Source organism: Pan troglodytes, chromosome 16 (genome assembly GCF_028858775.2).
Source record: "Pan troglodytes isolate AG18354 chromosome 16, NHGRI_mPanTro3-v2.0_pri, whole genome shotgun sequence".
Classification (NCBI taxonomy): Eukaryota; Metazoa; Chordata; class Mammalia; order Primates; family Hominidae; genus Pan; species Pan troglodytes.
In genome coordinates, this window is record NC_072414.2 from 34,357,083 (window position 1) to 34,373,066 (window position 15,984).

At 48.3% G+C, this 15,984-nt stretch overlaps 1 protein-coding gene across 23 annotated transcripts in view; it reads left to right on the forward strand.

Moving 5' to 3' along the window:
- The window catches only part of LOC453361 (calpain-3), a 144,474-nt gene that overhangs the window by 114,844 nt on the left and 13,646 nt on the right, over positions 1 to 15,984 (forward strand). For all 23 annotated transcript variants that reach the window (XR_010151630.1, XR_010151631.1, XR_010151632.1 and 20 more), the window contains 8 exons: positions 1,874 to 1,943; positions 3,564 to 3,682; positions 5,150 to 5,283; positions 6,326 to 6,494; positions 7,352 to 7,495; positions 10,006 to 10,089; positions 11,635 to 11,720; positions 14,186 to 14,263. Coding sequence is in view for 17 of the 23 variants with exons in the window: in XM_063794793.1 (XP_063650863.1) it covers positions 1,874 to 1,943; positions 3,564 to 3,682; positions 5,150 to 5,283; positions 6,326 to 6,494; positions 7,352 to 7,495; positions 10,006 to 10,089; positions 11,635 to 11,720; positions 14,186 to 14,263 (884 nt within the window). In the remaining 6 variants the exon portion in view is untranslated. The remainder of the gene's footprint in view (positions 1 to 1,873; positions 1,944 to 3,563; positions 3,683 to 5,149; positions 5,284 to 6,325; positions 6,495 to 7,351; positions 7,496 to 10,005; positions 10,090 to 11,634; positions 11,721 to 14,185; positions 14,264 to 15,984) is intronic.

Consider the following 15,984-nt stretch of genomic DNA (forward strand, 5'->3'; position numbering starts at 1 on the left):
TGGCCTCTCAAAGTGCTGGGATTACAGGTGTAGGCCACCACACCTGGAAAATATTATTATTTCTTATGGTTCATATTTCTTAGTATCTTCATAACATTCAAGGTTCATATTTCTTTATGGTTTTGGTTTTTGTCCTTAGGATATATTCCAAAAGGGATAGACAGCCAAAATGTTACATTTTAAGTGACTTGAAGTAATTATTTTTCTGTGAATGGTTATGCAGTTAGGTCCCTTTGCTTCGGTTTGCTTTCAGCTTTTACAGATGGCTTTTTAAAATAATTTTTTCTTTAATTTTGGCTCTTAATTATTTAAAACTTTACATGATTCCTAAGTCAAAACTATTTTTAAACAGTTATATTCAGAGTTCTACTTCCATCCCTATTTCTACCACCTTATTCCTTCCCTCCCCATATAGGTAAACGTTTTTGAAAACGATTGTTTTGGTTTATCCTTCCATTGCACTCAGAGTTGCAGATGGGACGCATGCTGTGGGGTGTAGCATAAGCAAGACTTTCCATCTACTAGGGGGATACACCCCTGAGTGCAGGAGCTTCAGCTCACTTTGGTATATTGGGTTGTTGTGATGGGGGTTGGGGGAAGGTGGAGAGAGAGACCCTGTTTGAACTGTGTCACAGGAATGCCAAGACTCCATGAAGCTGAGAAGAATGGGGCTAAAACCAGATCACTAGCCTGGCGCGGTGGCTCGCGCCTGTAATCCCAGCACTTTGGGAGGCCAAGGCTAGCAGATCACTTGAGGTCAGGAGTTCGAGACCAGCCTGGCCAACATGGCGAAACCCCATCTCTCTCTACTAAGAATATGAAAACCACCCAGGCATGGTGGCACACATCTGTAGTCCCAGCTACTCAGGAGGCTGAGGCAGGAGAATTGCTTGAACCTGGGAGGCGGAGTTTGCAGTGAGCCGAGATCGCGCCACTGTACTCCAGCCTGTGTCGCCCACTGCACTCCAGCCTGGCGACACAGTGAGACTCTGTCTCAAAAACAATACAAAACACTGAATCTATATTTTATTTATTTTTATTAATTTATTATTATTATTATTATTATTATTTTTATTCTCCTGTCTCAGCCTCCCAAGTAGCTGAGATTACCTGTCACCACGCCTGGCTAATTTTTGTATTTTTAGTAGAGACAGGGTTTCACTATGTTGGCCAGGCTGGTCTCGAACTCCTGACCTCAAGTGATCCACCCGCCTTGGCCTCCCAAAGTGCTGAGATTACAGGTGTGAGCCACCGCGCCCAGCCGACACTGCCCTAACTCTCAAGGTGCATCCTTACTCGGATAGTATGACAGTGTGGGAAGCAGCATGGGACAATGTAAAAAGGAGGCATGTTTCTGGCTTCTGCTACTTACTAGCTGTGTGTCTTTGCACGAGTTTCTTAACCTCTCTGGGCCTTAGTTTCCTTATCTGAAAAATAACAATGATAGTATTCTCTTCACAGGGCCAAATGGAATACTATCAGGAACACTACATAATGGAACTCAATAAATAATAGCTACTGCGGCCGGGCGCGGTGGCTCACATCTGTAATCCTAGCACTTTGGGAGGCCGAGGCGGGTGGATCACAAGGTCAAGAGATGGAGACCATCCTGGCCAACATGGTGAAACCGTATCTCTACTAAAGATACTAAAATTAGCTGGGCATGGTGGCGCATGCCTGTAGTCCCAGCTACTCGAGAGGATGAGGCAGGAGAATCGCTTGAACCCCGGAGGCAGAGGTTTCAGTGAGCCAAGATTGCACCAGTGCACTGCAGCCTGGCGACAGAGTGAGACTCCGTCTCAAAAAAATACCTATCTATCTATCTGTCTATCTACTGTTATTCTTACCTGGTCATTTCCTTTTTGTTTCACAGGAAATTTGCGAGAATCCCCGATTTATCATTGATGGAGCCAACAGAACTGACATCTGTCAAGGAGAGCTAGGTAGGAAAGTGCCTCAGGTCAGATCCTGCCAGATGATCAAGGGGTGATTACAAGGTGTGATCCCCTTCCAGGAGGTAAAGGGACAATCTGTGCTTGCTTCCAGTAACTTTTTGGAAGATTTTTTATAACAGTTGCTTTATGGTCGTTTATCTACATGCTGGCGATTGCTTCATTTCCTCCTACATGCCTCTTTAGCACTCTGCCATGCATCACAGGGGGTATCTGCATCCTGTGGCCTCCTCTCCAGTATCTCAAGGACACTTACATACCCCACTCAGCATGACAAAAGCCCTGCTTTTCACTGTATCGTCTTTCTTGGAAGACAGCTCTGTGACTGTGCACCAAGCATGCCCCTTGGGCATGGAGATTCTAGATACACACACAAAAGGCATCGCCAAGGAAAGCACTTGTAACTGGAACCCTTGTTTAAATTGCCCCAGCATAGCTCCATCTTAAAAGAGTCTTTCCACAAAGATGGCATCCGCCATGTGGATGAGCATCCAATTTTCTCTTTGATTGGTTAGCTTGACTGCTCCATCTGATCTTCCTCTCTCTCGACCTCTTGTTCAGAAAGTATTGTCTTTGGTTTGGACTATAAGCAAGCTCTGTGAAGTAAAATTGGAGAGAACATCAACAGAAACAATTTAAATTTGAGGAAAAGGGGGCACCTAAGACCAAAGGAATTTGGCTTATTTCATTCCAGAAGGGGAGGCTGAGAATAAATCAGATGAATATCTGGGTTCCCGCACCTGGGGGAAGGCTTCCTGCAGAGCCCTGGACATAATAATCTGGGACCTTCAAACCAATAACCTCTTTCCAAGGAAAGACTGGCTGCTTCCAAGGAGGGTAGGGGAGAGTGGCTGCAGGCAGCTCTCAGTCTCCCCTGCACACTCTCAGTTGCATTTCACTTAACCCATCCTCCTTAGAAGGCAGCTCTGTGACCAGGTACACCCCCTATTATATATATATACACACACACACACACACACACACACACAGAGAGAGAGAGAAAGAAAGAGAGCAAAGTGTTACCTCCAACTACATACAGTACTCTGTCAGAAAAGAAGTTCAGAGAATAAGAAAACGTCCCGAGCTCATTCTGTTGCCAGCAATGTCTTACTGCCCCCTATAGACGGGTTCCAGGGCAGCTGCCTACCTGGCCTTCCTTCCAATACAAATCATCTTGGTGGATGGTTCTCTGATGCTCAGTCTTCGCTGAAGTCAGAAGAGGAATTGGACTCACATTGCAAAGGCACAGGGCAGGGCAGATTTCCTACAGGTGTTAGGAAGAACAACCCAGTTATGATCACCTACTGCTCTGTCTCCATTGAGGCCTAAAAAGGAAGTGAGTTTATACTGCAGTTGGAGGAACTGCCTGCAGCCTTGAGGAAAATGTCTAGTCACAAGGGAGTAAGTTACCTGTTGATCATATTGTCAAGGAATTCCTGTCCAATTCTCCTTCCCTGGGTTGACACCTCTGTAAGGTCAGATCTGGAAGTAGGAGAGTGGGTACCAAGGGAGTCCCCGTTCAGGGAAGTGGAGTGGCTGGCTGGGATTGGGGCTTTTTCTTCCCAGGAGGAGCAGGAGTGCTCACGATCTGTGCCCTGTGTCTGCCTGCAGGGGACTGCTGGTTTCTCGCAGCCATTGCCTGCCTGACCCTGAACCAGCACCTTCTTTTCCGAGTCATACCCCATGATCAAAGTTTCATCGAAAACTACGCAGGGATCTTCCACTTCCAGGTGAGGTAATGAGAGTGTAGTTAAGAGGGCCAGCTGCAGGCCACCCACCGCTGGTCTCCTGGCCTTGACTTCCCAGAAGCTGGAGGAAACTTCCCACCCATCTACCCGCAGCGGCAACAGTTGGCATGGACCCCCTTAAGGCTTCAAGCCTGGGAGGAAGCAGTTGCTTATCTCTGGCTCCCTAATCCCTCCCCCACCACCTTCCACTATGTCCCAGAAAGACAGGAAGACATCCTGTTTACTGTGGGTCTATTTTTGTCTTTGCAGCTGTCTGGCTGCTGTTATTGCCTGCAGCCCTTCTCAAGTAGGTCCCTAAGATATTAGCACTGTGACACCACAGGACCCTTCAGGTTGTACAGGAACCCCTGTCCAGGGCTCCTGTATACTTCTTCCTCTCTAAGGCATGGCGGTACCAAGGCTATCACTCCTCTCTTCCAAGCCCTGGAAGAAGAGTCTGCTTAACCTGGGGATCAGGCTTCTTGTTTGCCCTAGAACTGAATCTGATGGTTCTAGAATCCATCCAGCTACTGGAAATTTTCTGGGTCCCAGTCACCTTGGCATAGAGCTGGTGCTAGAGCAGAACCAAACTGAATTCTACCTGTGAGGGTCTCGTAGGTTCTGGGATGCTGGGGAGTCAGCCTGTCTCCAGCTTCAAAGGCTCCCTCATGTCCCAGGATGACCCACATTATCAGTTCTTGCTCCCCTGGTCTTGCACCTCAGCACGGAAAGCCTCAGAAAAGGTCTGTCTCCAGGCTCAGACTCCCCCTCCTGCTGCCTTGGGAACATGGCATATTTAAAGGGTCTCAGATCTAAAGGGCCTTAAATACAAATATCAGATAGATTCCTGTTCTCATTTCAATGAGGGAGAAAGTGCCATTGAAAAGGAGACTAAACCACATTTGGCCCTTTTCAGTTCAAACTGATTCATTCAAAAAAGAGCGACATCCAAACTTGAAATGATTGAACAATGTTCCTGCTACAGCTAGAATAGATTCTGGGTCACTTTGTTCCTCCATTTCAATCCTTGTTCTTCAGTTTGGCATCAAGAAATACCTAAATCAGTACAGTGCCTTCAATGCATAGTTCCCAATCCTGGCCACATTGAATCAGCTGGGGGCACCTGAGAGTGCTGACACCCAGGCCCTGCCCCAGACCTGCTGAGCAGGAGAATGAAAATCTTACATCCTAAGACACTCATGGAGCACCTACTCTACCCATTACTGGGCTGGACTCTGTGGAAGACATGAAGTATATGTAACTCACTTCCAGCTCTCAAAAAGCACCCAGTCCAGTTAGAGACAGATTCACACACCCCAAACACAAAATAGGATGAACAGGCACCCAGATGCAGAGTCCAGGAAATGATGCTGCTTTGGGATTCAAGAACCCCCTGAGGAATGTGGAGGAAGGACACATTTCCTAACAGTAATTTGAGTATGTGACTCTGTGCGTGACGCTTCTGTGCAGTTCTGGCGCTATGGAGAGTGGGTGGACGTGGTTATTGATGACTGCCTGCCAACGTACAACAATCAACTGGTTTTCACCAAGTCCAACCACCGCAATGAGTTCTGGAGCGCTCTGCTGGAGAAGGCTTATGCTAAGTAAGCAACGCTTTAGAATGTGAGGTGGGGCTAGAGGTGAGAAAGTGGGTTGCAAAATCCAGCCGAGACCTCACTCACAGGAAGAGGCATGTGCCTCTATACATGCATATGTATGGGCATGCAAGTCCAACTGTGACCCAAAGTTAGAGATCAGTTCCAGGCAACAACAGCTCTAACTAAAAACATTAAATTTAAGAGTAGAAATGAAGATTTGCATAGAAGACCTTTAGCTTTAGCTTACCATAGCGAGTTCTTTCATTGCGCCTCCATGGTGGCATTGCAAGTCTTGGATCAGAGCATTGTATCTCTGGAGCTCAGATCCCAGGGTCTTGCTTGGCTCAACCTCATGTGCTTATAGCAGATTTATAAAGTCATGTTGTCTCTCAACTTAAAAGCTCCACCCCAGATGCTAATAATGGATTTAAAAAATTTTTTTTGAAACAAGGTCTCACTCTGTAATGCAGGCTGGAGTGCAGTGGTGCAGTCACGGCTCACTGCAGCATTGACCTCCTGGGTTCAAGGTGCTCCTCCCACCTCAGCCTCCCAAGTAGCTGGGACTACATGCGGGCATCACCATGCCCAGTTAATTTTTGTATTTTTTTGTAGAGACAGGGTTTTGCCATGTTGCCCAGACTGGTCTCGAACTCTTGGGCTCATGCAATCCACCAGCCTTGGCCTCCCGAAGCGCTGGGATTGCCGGTGTGAGCCACCACACCGGCAGCTGCTAATGGCTTTAATGCAGCCCTTCCTCAACGTTCAGGATGTAGTGGAAAGAGCTCTCAGGAAGTGGGTATAGCTGGGTTTCAATCCCAGTGCTTCTGGCTCTCTGTGGTCTTGGGTAGGTCACTTAGCCTCTTGAGCTCAGTTTCTTCATTATGAAGAAAGGGAATCATTGTTTCCATCCCATGAGCTCATAGGGTTAATGTGGAATTGATGAAAGAACATCACAGCATCCAAGAGGTAAAGTTCTGGTGGCAGTGGTACCTGGGTTTTGTTCCCTGGAACTCTGTGACCCCAAATTGGTCTTCATCCTCTCTCTAAGGCTCCATGGTTCCTACGAAGCTCTGAAAGGTGGGAACACCACAGAGGCCATGGAGGACTTCACAGGAGGGGTGACAGAGTTTTTTGAGATCAGGGATGCTCCTAGTGACATGTACAAGATCATGAAGAAAGCCATCGAGAGAGGCTCCCTCATGGGCTGCTCCATTGATGTAAGTCTGGGGTGTGGGGCACAGGGCAGGGAGCTCCAAGTGTCAGGAAGCCTTTTACCCAATGAAGGGCAGCATAGAGCTTTTCTGTGGGACAGAGCGAATGTTTTGTTTGAGGAAGCAGGAACTGGCTCTCAACTTTGAGGACTGGGAATTTCTCAAGGGAGAACAGTTCTTTGGGATTTTCAATAAAGACACTGGTCAAGGACATTTCAAGCCCTGGAATGTCAGTGGAAATCAGTCCAGAGGCCTGTGTCAGTGGAGGCCTCCCTTGCTGGTGCTCCTCAGTCTCAGCACGCTCCCATTAACCTGGCCACGTACTTGGCTGTGGACCTGAGCCCACCATTTCCCTAAGAAAGCCTCCCAATCACTGGGCTTTCACCACACCTCCCCGCTTGAGACGTGGGCTTTGTGTTGTTACCTGGGAGAAGCTAAGCCTGCAGCGCCTTTCAGTGCAAAGAAATGCTATGAACTGAGACAGAAGCCAAGGGTAGGGAGATGGCCGCCCGTGGCCAGACCTCCTTCAGGGGGCATGCCTTCCCTGAGGGCTGCTCAGTATATTGATATGATAATCTTAGTGGTTTCCACTGGGGAGGATGGGGCCCAAGCTGAATTCCTGCCCCTTCTTCTCCCAACACGCCCGATGGACAACTTGGAAGGTCAGTTAGCACACAACACGATGGATGAACTTTTTTTTCTGTATCACTTTTCTCCGTCTTTCCTCCATTCGTGCTCTGTTGATCTCTCCTCTCTCCCTTTGTCTGTCCCACCTCTTCCTCCTCTCTCCTTCCCTTTCCACCCTTCTGTGTTTGTTCTCTCCCTCTCCTGGGTTGTTCCCTACATTCTCCGTCGGGCCTCAGGATGGCACAAACATGACCTATGGAACCTCTCCTTCTGGTCTGAACATGGGGGAGTTGATTGCACGGATGATGAGGAATATGGATAACTCGCTGCTCCAGGACTCAGACCTCGACCCCAGAGGCTCAGATGAAAGACCGACCCGGGTGTGTACGCCTCTGATTATCAGGACTGACCATCCCTCCAACCCACATGACCCCGCCCTATTAGTGTCAGACTCCCCTCAGCAGCCAGGGCCTTACCCACACACCCCCACCTGGCACCTCCCAAGGGTCTGGGTTGAAATAACTTGCTCAGCCAAGGCTCCTGAAGAGGGTGCAAGAACCAGGATTTTGGAGGGAATCTCTGTTGGAGTTTCTGCATATTCCGTGGTCCAGGCAGTTCCTCTCATAATGAACTATCAGACAGAATTAGCAAAGATACTTGATTTATTTTGAAATATTTTTCCTTTTCTAATGTATTCATTTATTCATTCAACACTTATTTTTGAGCTCCTACTATGTTCCAGTCACTCCTCTAGCAAACAAAGCAAATTCTCTCCTCTTTTTCAATATTTGTGGAAAAAGCAAGGTCTCCCTCTTGTAGAGTTTATGTTCTAGTACTTCCATAAGTTATACCTGCTCACTGGAGAATACTGAGCCATACAGAAAAACACAGAGGAAAATTTCACTTATATTTTTCCCCATGTAAAGATAACCACTCTTAACATCAAGTATATGTCCTTCCAGGATTTCTCTATGCACACACTGAATCTATATTTTTATTTTTAAAATATTGTCATATTGTATGTACCTCTTTGCAGCCTGCTTTTTTCGGTTAGTTTGATTTTTTTTTTTTTTTTTTTTGGAAACCAAGTCTCGCTCTGTTCCCTAGGCTGGAGTACAGTGGTGCCATCTCGGTTCACTGCAACCTCTGCCTCCAAAGTTAAACTAATTCTCCTGCCTCAGCCTCCCGACATAGCTGGGATTACAGGCACACACCACCACACCTGGCTAATTTTTGTATTTTTAGTAGAGACGGGGTTTCACCATGTTGGCTGGAATGGTCTTGAACTCCTGACCTCAAGGGATCCATCTGCCTCAGCCTCCCAAAGTGCTGGGATTACAGGTGTAAGCCACCACACCCGGCCTAGTTTGATATTCTTAATGTGCCCAAAGTATTCTCCTGTAACATTTTTTAATAGCTACACAATATTCAAACACGCAGATATGTTATAATTTATTTACCCAATACCCTATTATTGGAAAGTTGCGTTCTTTTTTTCTTTGTTTTGTTTTGCTACTATTCTAAAATGCTATAACGAACATCCCAATAGATACATCTTTGTATACATCCACGGTGACTTCCATAGGACAGATTCTCAGCAGTAGAATTGCTGGGTTGAATGATATGCTTAGGTAATGACAGAAGAGTCATTTCAAGCAGCTTCCCAGGTCTAGAACTAAGGATTAATGAGTCTCCCGCCCCCTCCCAGTCTACTCAGCATGATCTGGATCATGAGGACTGAGATCTGGAAGAGGCTGAGATGCCAAAAGCCCTGGCTCCACCCACACCCCTCACCCTGAAAACAGCTCTAGGAATTCCGCGGCCTAGCAAGGCTCCGGGAAGCTCCTTTTAAAGCTGTTACGTTAGTAGGCACATGGAAGCCATAGAGAGCCTATCCAGGGCTCATGGGACTTTAGTGATCCTGCCCTTCTGCCAAGGATCCCCCACGGCTGCAACTTGGAAATTTCTGCAAATGGAAGAGCTACCCCTTAGGCACGGTCATGTCTGAGCTGGGATCTCCTCGGGCCTTCTTAGAATTCTCTCCCTGGGCACTGGGACTCTTGATTTCTTGAATATTATGTTCTAGGTGGGTGTGGAGAAGGTGAGGGGATGTAAAGAAAAAGGCTAGACTTGGCCAGGCGCAGTGGCTCATGCCTGTAATCCCAGCACTTTGGGAGGCTGAGGCGGGTGGATCACCTGTGGTCAGGAGTTCGAGACCAGCCTGGCTAACATGGTGAAACCCCGTTTCTACTAAAAATACAAAAAATTAGCTGGGCATGGTGGCACGTGCCTGTAATCCCAGCTACTCGGGAGGCTGAGGCAGGAGAATCTCTGAAACACGGGAGGCAGAGGTTGCAGTGAGCCGAGATCGCGCCACTGCACTCCAGCCTGGGCGACACAGCAAGACTCTGTCTCAAAAAACAAAAAAGAAAGAAAAAAAGAAAAAGCTAGACTTACATGTGTCACTTAACCCCTTTTCTCAACCTCTTTCTCTTCCAGGAATAGTCAACCCTGGATGGCTTTAGGGGAAGGGGGATCCTGAAGCCCAGGGCAGCCTCCAACTCTACCCCTTCCTCCTTTGAAGGATACTAAGGGGTCCAGAAAGGAGGGGCAGGGGCACTGTTACCCACCCCACATCCCAGTATCCACATTGCTCTCTGATGGTCAGGACAGAGCCTTCTCAGGGAGACCAGCTTGTCTGGAGCTGTGTCTCTTGACACTCTTAAAGGGCCAGTGAAGGTCCGTTCGTGGTCGTGAGGCACACTTTCAGGGAGGAGAGTGGTCTGTGTCTTCACAGAGCCCAGAAAATGAACTAGTATGGACTTTGCCTCCAAGCAGCAGAACTTCTGTTCCCCCGCCCCTAATGGGTTCTCTGGTTACTGCTCTACAGACAATCATTCCGGTACAGTATGAGACAAGAATGGCCTGCGGGCTGGTCAGAGGTCACGCCTACTCTGTCACGGGGCTGGATGAGGTGAGCCTGGTGGGGTTTGGTGGGGCAAGGGCACCCTCCTGGGTTAACCTCCTGAAGTCAGGACTTAGCTATTGGGGCCCCTTCCCTGTCTGCAGAGCTTGCCTCCAATCAGGACATTCAGTTCAAGGTCCAAGCCACGCCTGGGAGCAGAGGGGCCTGTGAAACTGGTAGAGGTGGATCCTGCCACAGTTGGTGCATGGTTTATCTTTGCTTTTCGTGCTAAAGATGGCAATTTTTCCAACATTTCCAATGAACAAATTGAAATATCACTTAACTTTGCTTTTACAAATTTGGTTTCATGTGTTCTTGAGCTTCCTGTTCTCTCATGTTCAGATAGCTACAGTTGTCTCTGGGTAGCCACAGGGACCGGTTCCAGAAGCCCCAACGGTAACAAAATCTGCAGATGCTCAAGTCCCTTCTGTAAAATGGAGTCGTATTTGCATATAACCTACGCACATCGTCCTGTATACTTTAAGTCATCTCAGGATTACTTATGATACCTAACACAATGGAAATGCTATGTAAATAGTTATTACACTGCATTGGGTTTTTTTGGTATTATTTTCTATTGTTGTATTATTATTTTTTCTTTTTTTGAATATTTTTGATCCACGATTGGTTATATGCCGAAGCCATGGATACGAGAGGCTGACTGTTCTGTTTTGCTCCTTCTGGGACTTCTGGGCTTTCCTGGGCCATGTCTGAGACAGGAACGTTGTAAGACCTGTTGCACACAGTTGGGCAGGTTGTGCCCTGTACAGAGGGATGGGCTGAGAGGGGCAGTTGCCTGCATCAGCCCACTGCAGCAGACTGGAGGAAGTCTGCTTGTTTGTAGTTCCTCAGTCAGCAGGGGCCTTTTGTCTTTCTTTCTTTCCTTCTTTTTCCTTTTTTTTTTTTTTTTTGAGATGGAGTCTCACTCTGTCGCCCAGGCTGGAGTGCAGTGGCACAGTCTCGGCTCACTGCAATGTCCACCTCCTGGATTCAAGCGATTCTTCTGCTTCAGCCTCCTGAGTAGCTGGGATTACAGGCGCGTGCCACCATGCCCAGCTAATTTTTGTATTTTTAGTAGAGATGGGGGTTTCTCCATGTTGATCAGGCTGGTCTCAAACTCCTAACCTCGTGATCCGCCCGCCTCGGCCTCCCAAAGTGCTGGGATTACAGGCTTGAGCTACCACGCCTGGCCAGCAGGGGCCTTTTTTCTAATTTATATGAAGACACGTAATTTATATTGTTAGCAGGGCCCTACTCTTTATGCCCCACCTCCTCCCCCGAAGCTCATAACGGCAGGATGTTCCTGAGAAAATTGCCTCTTAGAAGATAGAGAGGAGATGGCCAAGCCCTAAGTTAGGCAGACTCAGGAGGAAAGGTCTGACCCACCCCCTGCCATTCCCCAGCACACTTGTGATTAATCTCCTTGGCCAGAGCCAGGCAGAACACCCTCGCGTAAGGGATTTGCCCCCCAGCCCCGTCCCAGCCCTCAGCAAGACAGAAGATTCCCTTTCCAGACAGGCTGCAGAGCATGAGAGCTCTTTCTCTGTGCTTAAGGTCCTGTTCAAAGGTGAGAAAGTGAAGCTGGTGCGGCTGCGGAATCCCTGGGGCCAGGTGGAGTGGAACGGTTCTTGGAGTGATAGGTAGGTGAGGGGACCCCACAGGATTGGCGGTGGCGGGGAACAGGGCCCAGGACAAGGCTGTGTTGGGAACTGAGCCATGAGAGTATTGAAGATGCTTGGTATAAAATCACCCTCAAAACCAATGATCCGCAGAGAAGAGGGGCACAGGTGTTGTCTCCAGGGAAGGGCCAGGAGTGGAAGCGGGGTGCTGGGGACCCAGAGAGGTTGCTGACAACCATTGGCTGGAAAGGAAGGATTCCAGAAAGCGTGGGGAAGGTCCAGGCAGGAAAAGCGTATGAATGCAGGGTTCTGGGCTAGACAAGTGACTTCCCTTCTTGGAGTCTTGTGTTGCCTTTCCTGTGAAATGGGAACAGTATTATTAGCACTTACCTTGTGGGCTGATATGAGTAAATGGGACTGTTTTTGGCAAGTGCTGAGCCATTGCTAAGATTCCCTTACCCGTGCTGTCTCTGTATAAAGGCACAAGGGCCCTTTGAAAGAATTTTACTGCTTATCATTGAAAGGAATAGACTGGGGGCAACAAAAATAACAAACATGCGAAGTTATTATGAAGGCTCCAGCACATTTGCAAAACCTCCATGGTCCCACTGGTTCCTGATTACCTCCACTGAATGAGAGGCAATTCATTACTGAATGAGCCATAAGCGCCTCTTATTTCGAGAGGGGGATGGCAGGACTCAGTAGAGGAGAAGGACCGCACCCAGGCAGCCTGGGCCCCTCGGCTCCTGTGCTTATGTACTGCTGGGTACTTCTTAGCCCAGCATGTAATTACTGGTTCGTTCAGTCATTCGTTTAGCAAATGTTTCTTGGGCACCTACTACATAGGAGGCACAGGTCAAGGCACTGGGGATATTCTGTGAACCCATAGCCTCCCTTGATACACTGTGATTAGGGGCTGATCCTCATGTCCTGACTGCCTCCTGCAGACATTCACATGCCTTCCTTCACCTATGCACGCTACACCTATCCACGCTACACCTATCCTTACTTCCTCAGTGCTGACTTCTGCCAGGCCCTAGGCTACCCGCCTGGGGATGTAGAAATGTAGAAATGAACACAGACACTTGGGCCCTGTGCCTGTGGGTTTAAGGTCCGGGGAAGGACAGGCAAGCACACACTAATAATTGAGATGAGTGCCACAGTAAGGATCACAAAGAGGGGGCCTCTGCACCTAGTTTGGGTGGGAGGGGAGGCGTAGAGAAAGGTTACGTGGAGGGAGTGACATTGGAACTGTGCTCTGTGCTCTGGGAAGGCCCTCAGTGACTCCTCAGTTGTCTACTTCACTGGCCCAAGTCACCTGCAGGGACCCTTGCTGTGTTCTCCAGCCTCAGAGCTTGGTGTGCAGCCCTGCCCTGCTTACCATGATGCTGCCATCACAGGGGCTGGAGACAAGTGGACCCAACGCTGTTCACTCAAGGAGATTCCCTTTGCTGCATCCCTCCTCCTGGTCTCAGGAATCTCCATGTCCCCTGCAGTGCTCTCTGACTGACTCCATGTGCTTCCTCCACCCCTTACCTTTCCAGGGAGCACCCAGTTTAGTTGAATTCTCCTCAGTGAGCCTGAAACACACATGCACTTTATTGCCCCCATAGTGAGGAGAGAGAGTGTGAAAACTGCCCAGCCTTTAGAAGCACAATGCTTGGTTATTTCCCGGCACAGGAAAGGAGATGTTTACAGACTTGGCCTTTTTCCTTAGTAAATCAGAGTTTCTTATTATATGACAGACACTATGCTAACAGCTTTGCATGCATTATTGCATCTGCCCATCCCAGCCCTGTGAACAGGTGACATAATCATTTTCCTTTTGCAGTTGAGGAAGCAGAGTCTGACAGAGGTTAAGTGACCTGCCCAAGGTTGCATAGCTAGCACTATTATTAAACGGAACTCCCAGTTTGTCTATGTCCAGAACCCCTTTTTTTTTTTTTTTTGAGACGGAGTCTCACTCTGCCACCCAGGCTGGAGTGCAATGGCGCGATCTTGGCTCACTGCAACCTCCGCCTCCCGGGTTCAAGTGATTCTTCTGCCTTAGCCTCCTGAGTAGCTGAGACTATAGGTGCCCGCCACCACGCCCAGCTAATTTTTGTATTTTTAATAGGACGGGGTTTCACCATATTGGCCAGGCTGGTCTCGAAATCCTGACCTTGTGATCCGCCCACCTCGGCCTCCCAAAGTGCTGGGATTACAGGTGTGAGCCATTGCGAGCGGCCCAGAACTCAATTCTTAACCTTTAAAGTATGATGAGGAGAAGGATCAAGCCCTCACCAGCCCATTTAAGGAGTTTAGGCTCAGTCTTGAGGATGTGAGAAGTCATTGCTATTGGGTTTCACACTGAGGTTAACAGGTGAAGTCAGCATTTTGGTAGTTCACAGCAGCTGCAACTCTGTATTTCTCTGATACCTCCTGTCCCAACCTACATCAGGCCTTCCCTTCTTCCTGCTTCCTTAATTCCTCCATTTTCCCACCAGATGGAAGGACTGGAGCTTTGTGGACAAAGATGAGAAGGCCCGTCTGCAGCACCAGGTCACTGAGGATGGAGAGTTCTGGTGAGTCCAGAACCCAGGAAGACCCAGAAGGGTAAGGGTGGGGAAGAGAGGGGAAATCTCAGACCTCAGTCCCCAGCTGAGGTTATCAGATTCCAGCCCTTGGGAGATCTGGGCTGTGTTCTCCTCCAGCCCAAGGCCCAGCAAGGATGAGGTTCTGAGAGGAGCCTTCCAGGCCACAGGGACAACTGAGCCCAGGACCAGGCCAACATGACATGGCTCTTGCCTCCTGTGTGCCTCTCCGCCACACACTCTATTCCAGCCACAGGCACCCTGGCCTTAGCACAATTCTTTTCTGAGCCTAGGAAGCTCCACTTACCCTGATCTTCCAACGTCAACCTCACCCTCTCTCAGGTTGTTTCTATTCAGGCTTCAAGTCTCAGCTTAAGGAGAGCCCCCTAAGTTCCCCGAGGACTGGGATTAATTTATGATGCTCATCACCCTTAAAATTGTTTGCTTAAGCCGGGCGTGGTGGCTCACGCCTGTAATCCCAGCACTTTGGGAGGCCGAGGCGAACGGATCACGAGGTCAGGAGATTGAGAACATCTTGGCTAACACGGTGAAACCCTGTCTGTACTAAAAATACAAAAAAAAAGTAGCCGGGCGTGGCAGCGTGTGCCTGTAGTCCTAGCTGCTGGGGAGGCTGAGGCAGGAGAATCACTTGAACCTGGGAGGCAGAGGTTACAGTGAGCCCAGATTGCGCCACTGCACTCCAGCCTGGGCGACAAGAGAGACTCTGTCTTGGAAAAAAAAAAAAAATGTTGTCTTAGTATAATGTCAAGGGAAAGGTTTTTTGTGTTTTTATTACTTTATTTTTTATTTAAAAACTATAATAGAGACGGGCCTCGCTATATTTCTCGGGCTGGTCTCAAACTCCTGGGCTCAAGCGGTCCTCCCACCTTGGCCTCCCAAAATGCTGGCATGTGGGCCTGGGCAACATATGGGACCCCAACTCTACAAAAAATGTTAAAATTAGCCAGATGTGGTGGCGTGTGCCTGTAGTCCCAGCTACTTGGGAGGCTGAAGCAGGGGGTCACTTGAGCCCAGGAGGTTGAGGCTGCAGTGAACTATGATTGTACCACTGCAGTCCATCCTGGGCAACAGAGCAAGACACTGTCTTAAAAAAAAAGTGCTGGGATTACAGATGTAAGCCACCACACCTGGCCTTCTATTTTTTATGGATATATCATAGCTATATATATTTTGGGGGTACATATGTACCCATATTTTGGGGGTACATATGATATTTTGATACACATATACAATGTGTAATGATCAAATTAGGGTAATTGAGATACCATCATCTCAAATATGTATCTTTGTGTTGGAACATTACAATTCTTTTCCTCTAGTTATTTTGAAAGATATATAGGCTGGGCATGGTGGCTTATGCCTGTAATCCCAGCACCTTGGGAGGCTGAGGCGGGCAGATCACTTGAGGTCAGAAGTTCAAGACCAGCCTGGTCAACATGGTGAAACCCCATCTCTACAAAAATACAAAAATTAGCCAGGTGTGGTGGTGTGCACCTGTAATCCCAGCTGCTCAGCTGGCTGAGGCAGGAGAATCCCTTGACCTCAGGAGGTGGAGGTTGCAGTGAGCCAAGATCATGCCACTGCACTCTAGCCTGGGCAACAGAGCGAGACTCTGTCTCAAAAAAAAAAAAAAAAAACACACACACACACACGTATATATACACACATATATATACACACATCTGTATATA